This window comes from Neoarius graeffei, chromosome 20, assembly GCF_027579695.1.
Source record: "Neoarius graeffei isolate fNeoGra1 chromosome 20, fNeoGra1.pri, whole genome shotgun sequence".
Lineage (NCBI taxonomy): Eukaryota > Metazoa > Chordata > Actinopteri > Siluriformes > Ariidae > Neoarius > Neoarius graeffei.
In genome coordinates, this window is record NC_083588.1 from 3008873 (window position 1) to 3023353 (window position 14481).

General features: G+C 41.8%; 1 protein-coding gene across 2 annotated transcripts; it reads right to left on the reverse strand.

Annotated features, from left to right (window-relative positions):
* Positions 1–996: 996 nt before the first annotated feature.
* Positions 997–11036, reverse strand: si:ch211-157c3.4 (Lipopolysaccharide-induced tumor necrosis factor-alpha factor homolog-like). Of its 2 annotated transcripts, none has more exons than XM_060901100.1 (5): positions 10934–11036; positions 5800–5864; positions 5096–5206; positions 4844–5012; positions 997–2958 (listed from the first exon to the last, which is right to left on the reverse strand). In XM_060901100.1, exons 2-5 carry the CDS (start codon positions 5840–5842, stop codon positions 2844–2846), a joined length of 438 nt encoding a protein of 145 aa, XP_060757083.1. In that variant the 5' UTR covers positions 5843–5864; positions 10934–11036; the 3' UTR covers positions 997–2843. The 2 variants fall into 2 exon arrangements, with proteins under 2 accessions (XP_060757083.1, XP_060757084.1); XM_060901101.1 differs by lacking the exon at positions 10934–11036 and adding an exon at positions 9395–9496.
* Positions 11037–14481: the final 3445 nt, after the last annotated feature.

Below are 14481 nucleotides of genomic sequence, written 5' to 3' on the forward strand. Positions count from 1 at the left end.
TATTCTGTTTACAAGCTAGCATCAGCAGGACAGGCTGGGTGAGTGTGGGACGTTTATGATTTTTTTTTTTTAAACATGTTCTCGCCAAACCCAAAGGGATTTACGCAAATATGCTGCTTTATATCGATACTAAAGCAGTTCACATGGACATGTTTGTGCCCCTTCACCTTTGTGCTGATGCGGCGTTACGTTTTCAGGTTTGTCTCTTTGGGTGAGTGCAATATTTTTCAAGAGCAAGGAGTTCAATGTTTGTCAAATTTTATGTGGAAATATCACAGGAGCCAAAACAAACTGATAAGATTTTGAATTTGAAACAGGTGCCAGTCACACCAAGGACAAATTTGAGTTTTTTTTGTTTTTTTTTCTCAAGTTTCTTTCCTTCATGTGGGAAGTTGATTTTCAGGGGACTTCTGACAGACAAATGAGTAACTTGGTGACTTCTTGGTGGTGGATGTGTCCCTGTTGAACCTGTTAATTCCTTGTACACTGATTAACATTCATGAAGATCGCCAGGAGAGAAAAGGCACGGATGGATGAGATGGTTGGGTGGGGTTTCTAGAGAGTTGGTGAATATTATGGTGTTTAAAAGAGTTGTGTAGATCATTCCACCTTCCTCCATTGGTTGGTTGACAGACTCATCTGGTTTTATGGGGTAGGGGACTGGGCTGGAAAGAAGACTTGGTATCTATTCAAGAATTTAAAAATAATTTTATTTCCGCAGTGTGAAGCTCTGACAATTTCTAAAGTTTCTCCAGTTGTGTTCAATCCTTAATATAATCCCAGAAATGTTTTTATTTAAATTTTTTTTTTGAAAAACAAAACCAAAGCTGTTAAGCTGGTAATGAATGAGCTTTTAAATAAAAGAATGCTCAGTGATGTGTGATTTGAAGCCATTGCACATCTAATTGGAGCAGGGGTGAGAAATTCATGGGCTTCAACAATGACTGACTTCTTTTCCTTCACCCCCAATCCAGAAAGGAAACACTTTTAATGACATTTCAGTTCATAAAATTATGTATTTTAATGACGAGGCAGCAGTTCTCAATTACTTAGATGTACACATCTGGAACAGAGTTCTACACTGCAATAAAAATAGACATTTCAAAATATTTCAGATTTATGGACAATTCTGTACAAAGCACGTGGGTTTCCTGTGGACTTGTTTGACATTATTAATCAAGTCTAATTCAATTGGTATGTGATTGAGAACCGGCTGGTACCGGTAGTTTTGTGCTTCATAATGACGGAAGGTTTTGCACAAAATCATTTCCATAACGCTTACAGAGCCCGAAAATAGCCGCACCCGATTTTCCCTGAGACAGCCTCAAATTCCGTAGTATATGATAGTAGCTATGGCGTGAGTCATTCTCGGTTGTCTTTCTGAACGCTGTATGCACTCCACGTTTTTTTCCTTTAGATAAAACACCAGGTTCATCTGTACATGAAGTCCAGAGGAACTTAAACCCGCGGCTGGAGATTAGCATATTTCAATCCAGACCACAGCTTTATCCCAAACGCTAGAGTTTCTGCCGAAATAACATCAGCCATTTTAAGAAAAGTCATCATTTAAGAATGTATGTGGTGTTGCTCTTGAAAGCAAATGAATCTTTTATCAATTTGTCTTAAAATCCTCTCAGTTCTGTCAAGTTAGCTCATGTTTGCAGGCTAGATTGCATTAGCAGTGAAGATTAAAAACATTTATGACTTGGAAATCCTGTCAGTTTAGCTCATGTTAGCTAGCTAGCTCACAAGCATGCGTGAGGAGTGATGAAAAATGATTTATGAATATGACTTTAAAATCCTTCCAGTCATCTTTTCATGTGAGCCCACGTTAGCTAAATAATTGTGCAAGTTTCAAAATATGACTTGGAAATCCACAGATGTGGTGTTAGATTAGCTTGTGGATGCTCGCTCTGAGGATTTTCAGGGAAGATGATGAATTTTTATGACTTAACAATCCTCATTTTCTCAGTTTAGCGTGCAAGCGCAAGCAGTCAAGAAGAATAATCAATTTGCTTGAGAAATCCTGTCAGGTTAGCTGATGTGAGCTAATTAGCAAGAATTTTTCAAAAATCCTCTCAGAAATTGTCAGGTTTCCTCATTTTAGCAGGCTAGCTATCATTAGCAGGGAAGAGTAATGGTGAATATAATTTAAAATTCCTCTTCGTCCTGTCTCTCAAGCTAGTTTATTTAGGTTAGCATTTTTAATGAACATTAACATTTTATAAGAATAACTTCGTGGAAATGCTGGCAGGAGAGCACATGTGAGCTCAGTGATTAGCATTAGCGGGGAAGAATAATTCTATTTACAGACATGCGATAGCAATCTTGTCAGGTGAGCTTTCTTAGGATTTAAAGACTTTTATATGTATTGAGTGGAGGAATTTAGGTTGATAAATCGGTGAGAAAATAGCAAAAAAAAGATTTTTTTTTCTTGACTTTTAATCATGACACGATAAACAATTTTGATGACGTTGTTGAAATCTCGGGTTTGGGACACGTTTTTGCGCTTGTTCAGCGCCAGACAAGAACACTGAACGCAGCAAAACCGCGAACTTCTCGATCGCAAAACGCAGAACATGTAAATCAAAACCTCTGAATTTAGAAACGTCTGAAGTAAGAAAAAAGTGACAGGTTGCTAAAAATACAGAGGTTGTGTTTTGCAGGAGTATATTACAAAATTCAAATAAGGATAATACATTGAGTGTTCTAAAGTGTGCCGTAGTGTCCATCAGCTAATCTCGTGTTCAAACGTAATCACGTCAACTAGATGATGTTGGGAGGTTTGGAGTGGGTTGTGTTCTGTTTTTTTCTTCAGCAATGGCGTGAGCGTTTGGCCGGGGTCAGCAACATTTCTTCTTCTCCACGTGTAGAACACGGTGACACTTGGGGCAGGAGTGCTGGACGTCTTTGAAGAACTTGAGGAAGAACGGCAGGAGGCAGCAACCGATTATAAACCTGAAACACACAATCATGTAGACATGCATCAATCATCACAGTTCACTCATTTTGAACACCGGTTTCATTCAGATCTTCAGATGATCAGTGAAAAAAAAAGTCTTTACATTTTAAAGGGGCGGTATGTAAAATGTAACAAGTGGTTATTGAGCCATGATAATATATTTAAGACTATTTTGAAATTTTGCAGTCTTGCCATGTGGCTCGTTTATTCATTTTGAGCTTTGTGATTATTTATTTTTTAATTTCAAGATTGGTTTTAATTTCAAAATTTCCATTTAATTAAAATATGAAAAGTGTAGATTTGATTTGCTGTTTTTGGTGTAATTCACCTGATATAATTTGAGATTTTGTGTTTTATCATGAATGTTTTATTTTACATTTATTCCGATAAACACCTAGCACTCACCGAACACTTTATTAGGTACACCCATACGTCCACTTGCTGTTTGACGCAGCTCTCTAATCAGCCGACCTCTCGACAGCAGCAAAAGCAAAGGGGAGTCCCATATACGATTCGTACATTGGGGGAGTGCCTGTTAGAGAGCGCACTTGTCCTGGGCCATCGGCATAGTGGGGTAGGGTGGCCAGTTCCTTTCCTCACCGCCTTTAACTTCCCCAGTGTTTCCACCAGGTCCCCATTCGCTGCTGGGTGGACAGGGAGCGAGCCCCAGATCCCCGTCGAGCCGAGGCTCGAACCAGGGACCGTTCGCTTAGCGGTCAAGCGCTCTAACCACTTGGCCACCTGCGCTCCTCGACAGCAGCACGATGCATCAAATCACGCAGATACAAATCGAGTTTCAGTTAATGTTCACTTCAGGCATCAGAATGGGAAAAACTGTGATCTCAAAGTGCGACTGACTTTCACTGTGGCATGGGTGTTGGTTTGAGCCAGAGGGACTGCCGGTTTGAGTATTTCAGAAACTGCTGATGATCTGGGGTTTTCACACACAATAGTCTCTTGAATTTACACAGAATGGTGTGAAAAACAAAAAACACTGAGTGAGCGAGCGACAGTTCTGTGGGTGGAAACAAATGCCTTGTTGATAAGAGAGGGTCAGAGGGAAATGGACAGATTGGTTCGAGCTTTTTTGCCAGGACGGATATAGTAACTCTTGGATATAATCACTCTTTACAACTGCGGTGAGCAGAAAAGCATCTCAGCGTGCAACGGCAGAACAGAAGAACACACTGGATTCAACTCCTACAGCCAAGAACAGGAGTCTTCGAATTAACAAGTTCCTTTTAAAGTGTTTGGCGAGTGTAAATTTTTTCATCGCATTTTTATCACTAACATATCCATTAATTACACCTTGCATAGTTTTTTTTTCCCACATAGAATTCAACATGCATTTTAGAATCTCTCAGGACTGAATTTTGTTTCTTAAAAACCTAACACGATTCAGTCCACATGCACACGTTTCCTGAGATGATTGAATGATTTCTGCTGAAATATTCATTCATTCTTGTGATTCTGTTCGTATTTTTTTTGACCATTTTTCCAGAAGAGTCTGTTTCTACATGAGATTTTTTTTTCTTCTTCTTGCTTTCTTGAGTAGTTTGCTTTTAAATGACCTCCATAAACCTGTGCAAAATACAGTTTGTGTTTGGAAAATACAGGATATATGCCTGTCCTTTTGTGTGAATATTTGTGAGTAAATCTGAGTGAAATTATTTGGTTTTCAAGGTGTGAATCGGTGCATATTTAAATATTGGTTGCATATCGTTTGCATATTTTATCGGAAAATGTCAGATTGTGCAATCTTGTATTGACGTAAAATTATGCCTTTTTGCTATTATTTCTTTCGTTTTTCTTCATGAAAGTTGCACGTTAAGCTGAATTGCATGTGAAATTTCAGTGTCAATGATGTTTTCTTTGTCCTACCCGCACAGGATGAAGAGGATGCACATGAGCCAGGCGTATGTTCCCACTTTATATGTGACCTGGGTGAGCACTTGCTCTTGGCAGCTGGGGCAGGTGACCATGCCGGGAGAGCGTCCGAGCTCCGACTCATAATTCACAAACCTGTTCCTGTCAGTGGACGTCGTGTAAACTGCAAGAGCGAGGGAGGGAAACATTCAGAGAGCAAACAGGAGGTGAAACTGAGGTGTCATTGATCACCAGCGACACACTCACCTGTCGTGGTTTGGGTCTTCACTCTGTGATCTGGATTAGCGGAAGCGGCAGACGTTGGGTCGAATGGCGTGTGCACCTTGTACACCCTCACGTTATCACCTTGCTCGTCCACTACGGATAACAAGAGATCAAGACATCATGTGGTGCACTCAGAGGGCCTTGGGACATGAGTCCCATCAGAACAAAGGTGGATAAAGAAAATGAACCAGTAGGAGCATCAGATGATATTAAACGAATCAAATCGTTTCCAACGATCTGTACTTTCAGCTCAGCAGTCCAGGAGACACTCTCAGAAAACAAAGTACATTGTTTATTGAACCTTTAAGGGTACAATGGCTTGACACTGGGGCAGAACCTTCTTAGGTACTGACAGTATTTGTCCACTTTATGTACTGCTTGGGAACATCTTTGTACCTTGTATTTGTACCTCAATTATGAGCCCTCAGGGGGACATCAGTGTCATTGTCCTTTGGAGGACAGAAATGGACTCCAACTGGACCTCTACTTCTGTGTTCATTTTGCCAAATTTATTATTTTTTTTAAATAACTTTTTAATCATGAAATACATTTGAGATATTTCAAGGAATATGAGGAGAAGATGATTAAATCGCACATCATGTCGAGCCCACTTCAATGTTCCATACCATATACAGTTTCAAGAGAAAGGAGCTGCTTTGCATTAAAAGTGAATATTTGGTACTGACCCGGTACGGCGTAGGGCGGAGGGTCTTGCGCTCCTGAAGTCATTTCTGTATCTGTTTAGCTGTAACTGCAAGAGAGAATCAATCAATCAATCAAAGAAAGTATTCATTTCATTTCAGTGATATTCATATTGACCTGAATTATTTGATAGTAATACGAATATTTATTTATGTGCATTTCTGTGATGTATTTTGTTTGGGACTGATGTACAGTTGTGCTGATATTATGGTTGTTAGGGTGTTTTTGTTTTGTTTTTGCTTCCATATTTTTCCTTTGGAGAAGGTCCTGGGTTCGAGCCCCAGGGCCGGCGAGGGCCTTTCTGTGCGGAGTTTGCATGTTCTCCCCGTGTCCACGTGGGTTTCCTCCGGGTGCTCCGGTTTCCCCCACAGTCCAAAGACATGCAGGTTAGGTTAACTGGTGACTCTAAATTGAGCGTAGGTGTGAATGTGAGTGTGAATGGTTGTCTGTGTCTATGTGTCAGCCCTGTGATGACCTGGCGACTTGTCCAGGGTGAACCCCGCCTTTCGCCCGTAGTCAGCTGGGATAGGCTCCAGCTTGCCTGCGACCCTGTAGAACAGGATAAAGCGGCTAGAGATAATGAGATGAGATTTTTCCTTTGGTTTTCTTACAAAAGAACATTTTTGCCACTTGCAAGGTATTTATTTATTTATTTATTTATTTGACATCACGTGTTCTTGGGGTGGCACGGTGGTGTAGTGGTTAGCGCTGTTGCCTCACAACAAGAAGGTCTGGGTTTGAGGCCCTTTCTGTGTGGAGTTTGCATGTTCTCCCCGTGTCCGCGTGGGTTTCCTCCGGGTGCTCCGGTTTCCCCCACAGTCCAAAGACATGCAGGTTAGGTTAACTGGTGACTCTAAATTGACCGTAGGTGTGAATGTGAGTGTGAATGGTTGTCTGTGTCTATGTGTCAGCCCTGTGATGACCTGGCGACTTGTCCAGGGTGTACCCCGCCTTTCACCCGTAGTCAGCTGGGATAGGATCCAGCTCGCCTGCGACCCTGTAGAACAGGATAAAGCAGCTACAGATAATAAGATGAGATCACGTGTTCTCTCTTGGCTCCTTCACATCCTTATATTTCTCTCCACTTTTATGTACGAACGTGCATTTTATTTATTTTGTCACGAACCAAGAACTACTGAATGCGTCTCCAAAAACTTTCTATGTTCATGTGTTTGAAAGTGCTTTTTTTTTCTTGAGAAGAACTGTAGACAAAGTACACATTCATCCCAAACCAGACAGGAGTGTTCACTTAATTTTATGATCTACAAGCAATTCTAAAGGAAGAAAGATATAATGATGTATAATCCTGCACTGGTTCATTGATGGAGAACGGATATGTGATATTGATGATGCTATTACAATGTTATTACATCAAGTAATAGACCTTCAGTCTTTCAATCAATGTCAGGACCAGAAAATACAAAAAGTTATCAAATGAACCTTCAATGGAGAAAATGACTCTTTCTGAAGAGGAAGTGGGTGAGTGGTTGGCGGTAGAATGTTGGAATGTGACGCTCCAGATGAAAAGCCAAAACCAAGAATTTGATCTCCAGTTTGATTTTCATTGAAATGTTGGTTCCAGGAATCAGTGAGGTTTAGACATGTAGAAATGTTTCCTAAATTCTGACCACCAGAGGGCAGATGAGCTTCATCAGAGTGGGCAGAAAATGTTTCGTGGAAAAGTCGTCATCTCATTTCATCCTCGACTCGAGTCACAGTCCAGTTTAGTGTTCGAGTCAAAGTTGTGTTGCTCTTAGACAGAGATCAGACCTTCATGAATAACACATTTATGGTTTCATGAACACTGTGAACAGTTTGATGGCTTCGGGACGAGTTGAGTTCAGGACGAGGTCCGAGTGATGGAGTCCACGTTCCTAAAGATTATGCTTTGCGTGTTGTAAGATGGATGATATTATTTCTGATTTGTAGCTTTTGCTCCAAGATAATGCTCCATGCTCCATGATAATATTTCCACTTCAATAACAAGTCCACTTCTCTCCTGAGATGGTTTTTGGAAATGCTGAGAAATGATCAGATGTTTTTCAAAGACAGGAACGCCTTGATGAAAAATTTGACTAGCCTAGCCTGTCCTGGGCCAGGCGAATGCTGGTGAGATGAGGAATGTCACCTGGCAGCATGTTTGACTCAGCAGTCTCACTGACGTCTTGAGAATTAATACGTAACCTACATTCTCAGAAATAAAGGTGGCAAGCTGTACTTTACCGTACTGCTGTGGTACCATCAAGAACGACTGTTTTTAAAGCTCCAGTATCGATCCAGTACTCAGTGGTCCCATTACAGTGATTAAAAAAAAAACCCAGTCTGGTACTTAATTGAGTGCTGAAGGTGTTTAAACCTGTTTGGTGAAAAACCTATTATTCTGTGACTCATCTGTTCTGCTGGTTCAGAGCTGAATCATTCTCACATCATGGAACGGTTCTGCGTGTGGGCGTAATTACAAAACAATAGATCGTGTTGTGCAGTTTACGAATAAACTAATGAAGTAATGACACTGAGAAAGAACAACATCAGCCACCTTGACGTTGAGGTGAGGCCAGGTTTAGAGGTTTAACAGGACTCTGTGAAGAGTTATGAGTGAAGAGTGATGGACACTTTAGGGTGTGACGATGGCGATGCGCTGGTCCGACCGCATACCGTGCTGACGAACCCGACACAGTTGGTACTGTGCTGCGAGATGCATTTACCGCCTTCGTTCGTTTGTTTTCAGGAACTGCTTTCCCTCAAGCAGAAAAAAGAACCAAATTGTACCTTTCCTTGTTTTTGCGCTGGGGAGCTCAGCGTACCTTTAACACATGGACTTATTGCACCTTTAAATATGATTCAAGGGACGTAAATGGACCGTAACTCTTTTAGTGTGAAGCTTTTTTTTTTTTTAAATGCATCTTTCTGGGTAAAATAATATCAAAGCTGTACCATGATGCACTTTGAGAAAATAAAGGGCATTATTGTATCTTTAGGGGTACAACAGGTTGTCATTGGATCAGTACCCTCTAAGGTACTTAGTTGTACCCTTTAGATGCTGCTTGGGAACATGTATGTTCCTTTTTGGCCCTTAAAAGGGACACATGGTTCCCCTGAGGTCCAATAATGAGCCCAAGGGGGCATATTAATGTAGATTGTCCCTTGGGGGACAGAAATGGACTCCGACTGTACCTCTATTTCTGACAGTGTGGTGCCACCAGAGCAACATGAGAAGGGACAGGTTAGTCTCCTTTTCTCAAAGAATTGAAATGTATAATTTGCTCTGAGGTCGGTAAAATAATTCCAAATAACGACGAATAAATTAATAACTGCAGGAGTGTTTGGCTTCAGTGACTTTTTTTGTTGATAACAGATCAACAATCAAATTGCTCATTCACGTCCATCACTACACACATCTCCGATTAGTTTCACTGTTAACACAGATAAATCACAATCTGGAACATTCACTTGTTCATATTTTGTTGAAGTTTCCCATTCATTTTTCAAACAAATTATGTTGGATTGCAGTTACTCCAAAGAAAAAAAAAAAAGAATCTCTCCGAATCAAATCCAAATTATATTATTGATCAAACTTACAGATTAGGGGGCAGATTGTGAAAGAGTGAAGAATGTAGGTCAGAATGATGAATGTATGGCATCTGTTTCATGAGTGAGTTTTTTTTTCCCCCCATTATTGAAGATTTTTCAGATTCCTGTTTCTGGGGGCGAGGAACAAAACAACAAAAAAAAAACCTGCTGAAACACTTTTTTTTTTTTCTTCTGGAACCTAAATAATAATAACAATAATAATAATATCCTTGAGATAAATGAGTCACATCACAAATTGATTCTTCGTTCAGGAAATTGGTAAACAGTTCCTTCTTGGAAATTTACTGCACTACCAAGGGTGGTTGAGCGAGAAGGCACTACTTTGTACCCTATGTAGGGAACCTAGATCGAGAACAGTCAAAAGAACGATGGATATAAAGTGAATTAATCACCTACATGCAGTAATTATCTACCAAAATACCTCCAACTGCACGGATATTTATACAATATTCCACTTGTATAAATATACCATCACTAAACACCTGGATGTAGAAATATATACTGTAAATATAGACCTATATACATCGTGCTGAATACCAAATGTCTCTTTGGTAGACATTTAGCACACTGCAAAAAGTGTAAACCTTATTTATGGTTCAATATTTCAAATCCAGTTCCTTTATTTCATATATATTGTACTTTTACAGGGAGTATGTCACATTTTTGACTGGTTTTATGTTAGTTTTAATGTTCATTTCATCCCGGTGAGTTCAGATGTGACTTAATAACATTAACAACAAACATTTCTCAATTATTTTTTTTCCCTCTGACTACTTTTTTTGCTTTCATGTTCTGATTCTGTCCAACTGAGACCAAAAAATGAGCTTCAAGAATGTGAAAATGTAAATAAAGACACTCTGTACACATAGATAATAATAATAACAATAATAATAATAATAATAATAATGTCCGACTCAGGACACGTGAACAGGTGTGCCCCGCCATTGTTGTTGCACTTGTTCTTTTGATGAAAGGTCACTATGGTGCTGTGACATCATGATTTCTTCTAAATGCACATAATAAAGCTCTTTCCTTTCAATTTCATACCAACCTAAAACTGACTCGCGGCCTGAACCTGGACTCATAGTGAGAACATCGGGATGTTGATAAAGTTCATGTTTTCTTTCAGAAAGAATAAATATCTTGGATTTTCATTTCGGAATCAGAAAGGATTTTGACTTTTATGAACCACAAGAAGACCAAAAAAAAAAAGTTGAAACAGCTTGCAATAAAATTTGCGTAAAAATGACACATGGTCTATTGATCATGTGATCATCTCTGAGTATCTGTTCAAAAGGATGTTAATAAGATGTTTACACACGACTGAAAGTTCATTCTGCAGGCCCAAAATGACTAAAAGAAGGTTTAACGCTTAAATCAATGATCAAAAAGTCGAGAAAGATCAAAATATCTTTGACATGACCCAAATGCACATCTAATTACTGAGCATTCGAACCCGAGATCATCATGATGAGCCAAAGCACACTCTAAAGCCATGTATTTGAGGAAGTCCTGGATTTTACTTACCCTTGTGCTGCTGCTGGTGTCTTTGGTGTGAGTGAATCCAGTTCAGGATGAGACGAGAAGCTTTTCACAGCCTTCCCTTCCCTTCACTCCACCCTTCTTGACAAGGGCGCGCTTTCATACGCACTCGCCTCCTCCTCCTGAATATGCAAGAGGCCTTTTATCTCCCTCTTTCTCTCTCTGAATAACCTGTTTTTCTGATACCGATATGCCCTTACAGGTACAGGAAGGCGAGGATGTTTTTTAAAGACAAAACACAATCATACATCCAGTCAGGCCCGGTGCCAGGAACAGTTTACTAAGGGGGCAATTAGAAATCGCAAGGGGGCAAATATTTTTCATATAGTGTGTAGTAGTGATGGCGGTCTGACAACGTGTTTCAAACAATTAACTGCGCCAACCACAAAACCACGGGCCCGAAGGTTGCTTTAGTCCGGGAAAATCATGTGACATGTTACCAGGGCAGTTGCCCTTTATCAACACCCGTGCCCACCTGTTAACCCTCCCCTCCGATTTTCTCACAGACACGCGGTACAACCGGAAAGATGCCAAACATACAACAACACACAAACCTACATGCAAGTCCTTTACATTTAAAATACATACAAATAGCTCCGGGCGGCACGGTGGTGTAGTGGTTAGCGCTGTCGCCTCACAGCAAGAAGGTCTAGGTTCGAGCCCCTGGGCCGGCGAGGGCCTTTCTGTGCGGAGTTTGCATGTTCTCCCCGTGTCCGCGTGGGTTTCCTCCGGGTGCTCCGGTTTCCCCCACAGTCCAAAGACATGCAGGTTAGGTTAACTGGTGACTCTAAATTGAGCGTAGGTGTGAATGTGAGTGTGAATGGTTGTCTGTGTCTATGTGTCAGCCCTGTGATGACCTGGCGACTTGTCCAGGGTGTACCCCGCCTTTCGCCCATAGTCAGCTGGGATAGTATCCAGCTTCCCTCCGACCCTTTAGAAGGATAAAGCGGCTTGAGATAATGAGATGAGACAAATAGCTCCACGGCATGAAAACAAAACGTCAATGCAAGTCTAAGGTACTTGGCTCGGCGGCCAAAATCATAATTTAAAAAAATCAACAGACCCCGCGGCTGCACCAGTAATAGCCTTCCTGACTCGCAGTTTAGGCGTGTAGGGGACTAAACACTCTGAAGTGATGAATTTTCACCCCCGCTGCATGGGGGGTGACGTCAACGACACATATTCTTACGCTATTTGCGCACAAAGCGGACCATATATGAACACATACACCGACATAAACGGAGATAAACTTAGCCTACAAAGAAAGAAAATGGATTCACAATATTGTGATTGAATTCGTTTAATTCAGTGGGGGAAAGACTACTCCCGCAAACTGACTGCATATTACAGGATATTGCAGAGACAGTGCGCTTGTAAGTGTACATGTAAAACCCCCGCCCGCCCGCACGACCCCTCCCCTTGTCCTTATCACAGGTCTGTGTGTGCGCGGCTGTGTCAGCATTACATATCTATGTCTAAAACAGGTGATTTATGTGAAATGTATTTTTGTGCAATGCGCAACCACTTAATATTTCGTATTTGAAAATACAAATTATTAATACGTCTATAATACATTATATTTTCATAAGAAAACAATAAAGTGATCTGAGTCTCCGTTGAGGGGGCGGGGCTGTAGCCACGAGGGGGCGACGCCCCCTTTCGCCCCCTCACGGCGCCGGGCCTGCATCCAATTATTAGAGCGAAGTTATGCATAGTTTTGGAAACAGATAATCACTCTTTAAGAGCAACTGATTTAAAATAGATAAATTCAGGGGCGATTCTAGCATCTGATTTTTGGGGGTGCTTAGCCCCCAGAGCTGACAGAGGCACCTGGCTTGCCCGCGACCCAGGTGATGCAGTCGACAGGCTACAAGATACCTTCAGGAGGGTGTGGTCACATGGGGTGGCTGGCCATCCTTGAAATAAAAGCATTTCGCCACCAAATTCCTGAGATGTATAGGCTGAAATACTATAAAAGGATTAGGTCTAGTGTGTTATTCCAAAACAACTAATCGTTACCCTGTGATGCACTAACGACCCAATATTTCCGCAAACGCAACCTTGATTAGGCGGTGCCAGTTGTGCTTGCACTAAAAACTGGACACGCCACTAATCTATTGTCTCCTAAACACGCTATAGACCCTTTTCAGTCACATGACCTTCATAAACACGACCACCATTTTGCACATGTAGTGGACTTCGGCTCGAATCGGTTTGAATGCGAGGAAGGCAACAAACGAAAAACATAAAAGAAAAAGGAGCGAGATGCAGAAAACACCTTCACTATCCAGCGACGTAGGGCATTTACAGGGCGAGCAGAGGGAGAGGTATTTGCAAAAATTGAGGTTAGCAGGCTTAGAGAACGACGTTTACCTGCTTCCACCAGGATTGTTCACTGACGTACGGAAGTACACAAAGCCCTCGTCTTTACCTGACTTCGGCCCACATGATCTGTATACCTATGTCGTTAAAAACCCATCGCCATACATATACACGCCAACGTCCGAGGTTCTGGAGCGTGCTCCGGCTTGCTCCCCCTCAAATTAAGCAGCGCGCTCCGGCTTGCTCCCCCTCAAATTAAGCAGCGCGCTCCGGCTTGCTCCCCCTCAAATTAAGCAGCGCGTTCCGGCTTGCTCCCGGAGCGCTCCGCGTTGCTCCCCCTCAAATTAAGCAGCGAATGTTAACAGAATGTTAACAGCAATGTAATGCCTTTTCTGGCTAATTTTATTCGTCTTACCTCCAACAAAGTGGTCACTACACAAGCGTTGGTATGCTGAGGGCTGCGAATCTTTCCTGTTAATGGCCGCTATCCATCTTCTCTGTCGGGATCCGATAAAATGATAAACCTTGCCTTGTTTGTTGATGGTTACTACATCCAGGTGCACAACAATATAGTGGCATGATGGAAGTCTTGCTGAAAGTAAAAACTTTCTTTGCTGCCGTTCCTCAATGTTGGCTGTGGTAAACTACTGGTAGTACATGTCCAAAATGGCGGCCGCGTTTGTCATGACGTCACGTGAAAAGGGTCCATAGACTTCATTCTACAGCACTAAAAAAACAGTGCCAGCCTACGGCAACCATTTACCATGCGTTACCATGGCTACCAGAGGTGGAGTTAGGAATGTTCAAGGATAACGAACTATAGTCAAATAAAACAATGTAACTCTCTCTCTCTCATTATCTCTAGCCGCTTTATCCTTCTACAGGGTCGCAGGCAAGCTGGAGCCTATCCCAGCTGACTACGGGCGAAAGGCGGGGTTCACCCTGGACAAGTTGCCAGGTCATCACAGGGCTGACACATAGACACAGACAACCATTCACACTCACATTCACACCTACGCTCAATTTAGAGTCACCAGTTAACCTAACCTGCATGTCTTTGGACTGTGGGGGAAACCGGAGCACCCGGAGGAAACCCACGCGGACACGGGGAGAACATGCAAACTCCGCACAGAAAGGCCCTCGCCGGCCACGGGGCTCGAACCCAGGACCTTCTTGCTGTGAGGCGACAGCGCTAACCACTACACCACCGT